The 7,316-nt window shown below is 45.9% G+C and overlaps 1 protein-coding gene across 2 annotated transcripts in view; it reads left to right on the top strand.

Moving 5' to 3' along the window:
• Nucleotides 1-2,643: 2,643 nt before the first annotated feature.
• Nucleotides 2,644-7,316, top strand: part of TTC34 (tetratricopeptide repeat domain 34) — a 44,028-nt gene continuing 39,355 nt past the window's right edge. For both annotated transcript variants that reach the window (XM_030537870.1, XM_030537869.1), the window contains exons 1-2: nt 2,644-2,730; nt 4,793-6,459. In XM_030537870.1, coding sequence (XP_030393730.1) covers nt 4,856-6,459 — 1,604 coding nt within the window. In that variant the 5' untranslated portion in view covers nt 2,644-2,730; nt 4,793-4,855. The remainder of the gene's footprint in view (nt 2,731-4,792; nt 6,460-7,316) is intronic.

Raw genomic sequence — 7,316 nt, 5'->3', positions numbered from 1 at the left:
TCCACTTAAGCTTCAAAAAATGTCTGAAGATCCACCTTGTCGGTATAACGATGATTGTGTCACTGTCACCTTCTAGTGGCCACATCCTCTAGAAAGGAAAAAAGCCCTACAACCAGTAACAGCTGAAGTAATAGAGGCCTGTATTTCTGGTCCCAAAGATCATGGAGTTTTATCCCCACTCCCATCCATGTCTGTAGCATGTGGATTTATTATACTGTCTAAAATATGCATGATGGAGTTCTATTGTTTCTCCTGTAAAGCTTCTGTTGTGCCTTTGGCTTGTAACCCCTCTAGGCAAGGTCCTGTTATATGTAGCCCCCCCCACTTTGTCCAGCATTGCGGACACTCCAGAAACAAATACAACAATCATGATTATAAGTTCTTATTAGCACCCAGCCCGTATCTTTTTGGAGGAAAGTAATTCCATCCACATGCTGCTGAACAGCACTCTTTGCAAGGGCACTCTAGCTAGCATGCCATCTGTACTCCTTACCCCCTCCAGCCCCCTTTAAAAATTAATCACCTGGCTACAACAACAGAAGAAGTTATTGTAAAGTATTTAATATTTAACTAGTGTTTGGAAAAACACTCTTCTTGCTCTTTCTCTGTGTTGGTTTGAGCATTTGCATCACAGTAATTCTTTACCATACGGGAGAAGCAGCATGATCCAGTGTCTTGGACACAGGACTGGGAGCGAGGAAACCTGAGGTCTATTTCAGCCCTTGACTCAGTATATGATGCTGGGCAAATTGCTTCACCTCTCTGTGTCTCTATTATTCCCTCCTACCTTTTTCCAGTCTTGTCCACTTAGATTGTTAAACTGTCTCTTGTTATGTGCATGTACAGCACCAAGCACAGTGGAACCCTCATCTCATCTGGTGCTAAGATTATTAATATTTTTTTAATGAACAGACGACATTGTATTTCTCTGTGAGCTTTGTATCCACAGGACAAGATGTCCCTGGAAGCGATGCGCAGACCAGTGATATGAAACCTCCCTCCCTCACACGGCGAAGTCAAATTATGGGTAATGATTTTTTAAACATGGACCGCAACCCGTCGAGAGCACCAGCCTCATTGTGTTCATTCCCACAAGCTGAGCTCGAACCACAGTGGAGGAGGGATAGGCCCATGTGTTTGATCAACTCGGTCCTTGCTAATGTGATTTCTGTTGCAGAACTGTTCCTTTTTATGCCTTCCGGTCTTTCCTAGCAATATCACCTATGGCCTGATGTGACAGCAGTACTAAATTATTTCTTGATGGCTCATTAGGGTAATTAAAATGAAAGTAATCAAAGCCAAGTAATGGGCAATCTCTTAATAAACTGTCAAAAAATCTATATTCATCATAGGGAATTTTTTCCACTCTGAATGTCAAAGAATACAGATCAAGGAAAACCTGGACTTCAGAATCAGTTCTGGTTTATAAGAGCTCTGTCAGGTGAGCCACATCTGGAAAAATATACCTTACTGGTGACTAATAACATCCAAAATCCATTGTGCACCATTGAATCTGTTAGCTCCCTTTCCACATTTCACTATTTTGGACAGTGAAAATAGAGTGGTCAGTGTCATTTTCTATTTACATGTCAGGTTTGCTTCCTGGCTGCCCATCCACAGACTGCACACTGTGTTTGCAGTCTAATCTGCCAGAGAATGAACATAAGAACCTAAGAACAGTCATACTGGGTGAGACCAAATGGTTACATTTAAAACAAAACCGTATTTTTAAAAAATGATTAATTTTTTTCCATTTATCCTCGACTAAATCTTGATGTTCCCTCTCCATTTTTCATGGGCCAGACCCCACCACTGATTGCAATGGGTATTTTTCCTAAATAGTGACAGAGGCTGGCATCTTCATAGGAGCCCAATAAAGTTAGGAAGCCAACTCCCTGTGGGATTTGAATGACCCACATTTACAGAATGCCTTGCGATATTCAGCAGAAAGGTGCAGTATTGTGGCCTGACACTTCCTCCTCCGTAACATTGCGAGCTGCTTCTGCGACGTAGAGCTGCCATGTCAGGGAGCTTAGTTAGCAAAGCCCTGGTGAATGACTTTGGGCACCACTTCATCACTGTCTCACCCAACTCCAGATGGGGAGCAGAAGGGAAAGAATGGCATGGCTCTACCATGACAGCGAAGCACCTCCTTTGGGGGGAACTGCAGCTAGGGCATAGCTACATCAACCCAGCAGCAATGTCTAGCTGAGACCAGGTGGGTGAGGTAAAAACTGGTCTCTCTCACCATCAGAAGTTGGTCCAATAAATGACATTACCTCATCCACCTTGTCTCTCTAATATCCTGGGACCAACCTGGCTACAACTACACTGCATGAGACTAGTAGGACAAAGAGATAGAATCATAGGATTAGAAGGGACTGCAAGGGTCAATAGATAGATAGATAGAGGGGGTGTGTAGGGATAGATAGATAGATAGATAGATAGATAGATAGATAGATAGATAGATAGATCTGGCAGTTCAGGCTTCAAGCCCTCCAGTGCGCCAGCCATGGCCTGTGTGCCTGCACTGTGCAGCAATCCCCTGCCTGCGGGAACAGAAGCCTGTGTTAGTGTTTACCGTCTCCTGGGTAACAGGGCATGTGGCAGGATGAACCGAGCCAGCCAGTTCTCACCCCATCTCTCCCAGCAGCAGACACTTCTCCTGAGTGCAGCAGCAAGGAATCTCCGAGATCACCCTGCACCTTCACCGCATGAACGTGTTCAGACGTGAGTTCCCAGGCCCTGCTTGTGCCCTTCTCCCCCGGCCCCCTGCCCTTTGTTTCCTCTGCTCTTCTGTCCCATTGTCTGGGGAGTGAGCCGCTCTGGGTTTGATCCCTGTCTAACCTTTGTAGATTCCCACCTTTTTGTAGTGGGAGGAGAGAATGTGAGCCCCCCTCCCCAATCCCCTCCAATCCCAAAGCTGGGGAGAATCCACACAGACTTGACTGCTTGTGCCAATAGTCTGCCCCCCCACACACACACACCCAACCCCCCAGCTTCAGAAACAAAGACAAGCTTCAAATTGCCTCCTCCCTTTCCCCGCGTGCCCAGCAAAGCTACAATGTCTGAGGAATGGCAAACAGCAGGCAAAGCAGTGGGGTGGGTGGTTGTTTCTTTCCCAGCGTCCAGCTGTCAGAAGGAGTCTGATGGTGCAGGTGGGGTGAGGAGGGAGGGGGTCAGACAAAGGGATGGGAGGAGCACAGATCAGAGCAGAGTCAGACAGAGCAAACACCTGAATCAGGGAAGGGCATTTGGAAATTAACCCCCATTGAGCTAGGCGCTGCACGCACACAAAATGAAAAGACAGCCCCAGCACCAAAGAACTGGCATTCTGAGCATCCACTTTATTTCCTCTTTTTAAAAAAAAAAAATTGTAAACATTCAGTTTGGATGATGCAGCAAATGTTTTGGGAAACAAGTTATAAAAGGCACCAACTACAGGGCACCAAATGGTTTCTTCTTCGGGCCCAAAGCTGGCTATATATCTTTACACTTGCTGGTCAGGTAAAAGGTGCTGTGTAGCCTCTGTTCTCATGGAAGCCAATAAGGGATGATGAATTTATTGAGAGCTGGGGATTCAGAAATTAGACCTGAACTAGTTCACTGATGTGCCGTAGGGGCGGGTTGCTGTCTCTCGGGTGAGATATGAGACTGATGTCCCAAAGGCTTCCGCTGTGGGGGTGGTGCTGTTTGCCAGGAGTGGCTGATAAGACTATGTGCTGGGCCTGGTTTTCCTGCAATACCAAAGCCAGAAGCTGCATTTTCCAGCTTTGCTGTTCCTTTCTTTCCACTTTCATGAGCATTTGTCTAGTTTTATCTTCTTAGGAAACGGGATTGGCCCTTCACAACAACAGCAATAACAGCAGCTCCATCCCATCTCAGCTAATTTCTTCTCTTTTCCCCTATGATTGCCGTCTTTGATACCATCTGATAGACTGTCAAACAAGGGGAGGGTGGCTTCTTCTAAAAACTCTCTCCAGCAAAAGGAAAGGGAGCAAGAGGTATTGTTAAAAATGAAAGCCTTTCTTAATACTTTACCTTTCCAATGCTTTAACTATTTTCTCTTGCTTTCTGTATCTTTCATAAAAGGTTTAAATGATTTGTATTGTTGGGTTTACCAAGCTGAGGTCTCTGCATCCCAAACCTCAAACTTCATTTAAAACTGTTTAATGTTGGACAGCGACTGGATTATGTTAACACCTTTGACTCTTTGGGCCCATATGTTCCATCTAAATTAATACAATGGGTCCAAAAGCATGGTTGGGGAAAAGGAGAGAACAGCCCTCTATGGTTTGGAGGCTAAAGAAAGATGTGCTTGATGGGGAAGGGAGATAGTTAGAAGACAGCAGCAGAGTAATGGTAGGTTTATTTATTACACAAGTATGTTAAATTCCTCCTCTCCAATATTTGATGCTGAAAATATTTCATATATGTTGTCAAATGGAATTTAACAACAAAATTCAGCATTAAATACTGAGGGCAAATTTCTCCTCTCTGTTCCACATGTAGATCTGTGTAGCATATTCTGTGCTCCCCCTGATTCTTGTATCCACCCAAGGTCTACAATCATCTCCCTAGATTGTGAGCTCTTGGGGGAGGGACCTTTTTTTGGTTATAGGTGCATACTTTTCAGTGACCAATTTTTTTGCTCTTTGTACGACTCTGTGACTTTCAAAACATCTGAGGCCCTTGTTTGTGTCTGTCAATTTGATGGCTTAGAAAAAACGATGAATACCCATGAGCTGTGGCAATGTGCTTAGTTCTAACTGCTCTAATTTCTTTTCTACAGGCACTTGAAAGTGCTGTGTGTGAAACCACACTTGCTGAAGATGTAAATGCCTCTGTGTTCAGAATGTCAGCTCAGGAGCTTGCCACACAGCTCTGCAAGGAAGGGGACCAGCACCTAGCTATGGATGAGCTGCCGCTAGCCACAGCTTTCTACATGGCTGCATTCAGCTGCAGTGCACTCCTGGCAGTGCAGAAAGTAAAGTCCCTTGGGAAGAGGCCCTGGGAGAAAGTGATAGCTACCCTGGAGACGTGGTGCACAGGCAAGAGTCAGATTCCCAGGATACACTGCAACAACTTGGCCATTGTGTCACTCAACGTGGGAATAGCTGCAGTCTTTCTATCCACCCTAAGCCCCAACAACTTGGCTTCCTCTGTATTCAAGCTAGAGGCCATGCTCAGGCAGAGGCGCTATGAAGATGTGGTGAGCCGGTGCAATGCCCTGCTCAGCATTCATCCCAAACAGTCAATGGAGCTGCTCCTGACGAGGGCTTTGGCCTGGGTGCTGTTGGGGACGCAATCTGGGAACGGAGTTGTGGACTATATCCAAGCTTTTGTGATGCACCGGGCTGAGACGGTGGCATATGTATGCAGCAGGCAGAGGGAACACCTGCCACTGGTGATCCAGACCTTCTCTGATTACCTCTCAGCGCATCGGGAGATGGGTCCAGATAGCAGGGCTTTGGATAGCCAGTTGGGTGACTGTTATGACTTCCTCATTGCAGTGGCACCGAATGGCATCCAGGTGTGCTTGGCACAGGCTGCATACCTCTATGAGAAACACAAATTTGAGGAGTGTGTGGCAGTTTACAGCAAGGTTATGGAGGCCTTATCTGCTGGTAGCAAGCTCAGAGATGAGAGAGCTTTGGGTGTCCTCCTAGGCCGGGCCGCTGCTTACTTCTCCTTAGGTGGGCGGACACGGGAGATGATGCAGGACTTGACAGACGCCTTCAAGATAAACCCTGGCCAAGCAAAGCAGCACTTTGATGAGCTTTTCTCATCTTGCGACACTGAGAGGATTAAAGAACAGGCCAGAGCTGTCCTGGATGTAGAGTTTGCGGCTTACAGAGAAGCTGTGCGTACTCGGCCTGAGCTCCGAGATGATGCTGGCACAGAACTGCTTTCCCCAGTCATCCACACTCTCCAGTTCCTCGTTCAGATCGCCCCAGGGTCCAGGCGTGAGCTGAGTGTCCGACTGGCAGATTGCCAATTGCTGAGCAACCAAGTCAACAGTGCTCTGAAGATCTGCACCCACCTCTTGGAGTCTGACCAGAATACTTATTACAACAGCCTCCTAGTCCTGCGAGGGTTTTGTTACCTCCACGCCAGTGACTGTCAGCAAGCCCTGCTGGACTTCCAGAAGGTCATCGAACATGACTCCCCACACCCCAACAGTTGTGTGAAAGCCCTGTGCGGGCGGGGACTTATCCGGATTTTGGGTGGCAGTCCTTACCTCACGGCCCTGGATTATATCACTGCCTGTCAACTGAGATTAGACGAAACCATCCTCACTGTCAAGTCCTATGTGCCCTGGAACCAAAGAGGGCTGCTCCTGAAGGTGCTCCAGGAAGAAGGGCAGAAGATACTCCAGAAAAAAACATCTCCAAAAGGCAGCTCAGCCTTCAGGCAAAAGAAAGGAGCAGGACTGAATGGATTCCTGACAAAAGAAGGGTATGGCCTGGGCGGGTTGATTGTTCAGGTGGGTGGGAATGGAATACAGACCCTTTCATATCTAGGTCACTAGTTGGTGGGAACCCAGCCTAAACTGGTAGTGGGCAAAAGCCATTAACATCTGAGGGCTGCTCAGTGTCCATTATGAAATGAGATGGAGGGAACTCACTCTGTTTTCTCATGGAGTAGATATCCACATCACCAAAACAGTCAGTCATTCTTGGTGCTAATAGGCCCCCTCACTGGAAATCTCAGCAGAGTTCAAGTACTGAATGAGCCATGGAGACAACTCTCCTAAGTTCTCTAAAAGAGGTCCTACCAGATCAGGGATGAATGACTGAAGGTGAGGCTTGATTTTCTGCTATCTGTGCTGCACTTGGTTTGAGGATAAAAGAGTAAGTTCCTGTCCAGGGCTGGCAGTCTGGTACCATTGTCCAATGCTAAATTAATGAATGTAACACTTAAGTGGAAAAACAAATCAAAGCAGAGTTATGGCATTTAAATCCATTTAAGCTTCTGCTCCACTTTCTCCCAGGGAGGGTGCTATAAATAAGATTAGCAGAGCTGGTTGTATTTTTCAGTTGATTTTTTTAATGAAAAATGGCTTTTTGCAGGGGGGAGGAGTGGAAGAGGTTGTGAAAAATTTTATTTCTTTAGAAATTGTCGACTTTTTCAAAGATGAATTGAAAACCAAAAACATTTGTCTCCAGTTTTCAATTTTTCAGCCAAAAAAACAGAAAATTGCTGTAAAACATTTTCAAAACCACTATTTTTTTCATTTATTTCTATATTATTCCTGGAAAATACTCAACTATTTTCTGACCAGCTCTAAAGATTGGAAAAGAAATGAGTTTAGA

Source organism: Gopherus evgoodei, chromosome 18 (assembly GCF_007399415.2).
Source record: "Gopherus evgoodei ecotype Sinaloan lineage chromosome 18, rGopEvg1_v1.p, whole genome shotgun sequence".
Taxonomy (NCBI): Eukaryota; Metazoa; Chordata; order Testudines; family Testudinidae; genus Gopherus; species Gopherus evgoodei.
This window is presented reverse-complemented; position numbering and strand designations above follow the sequence as displayed.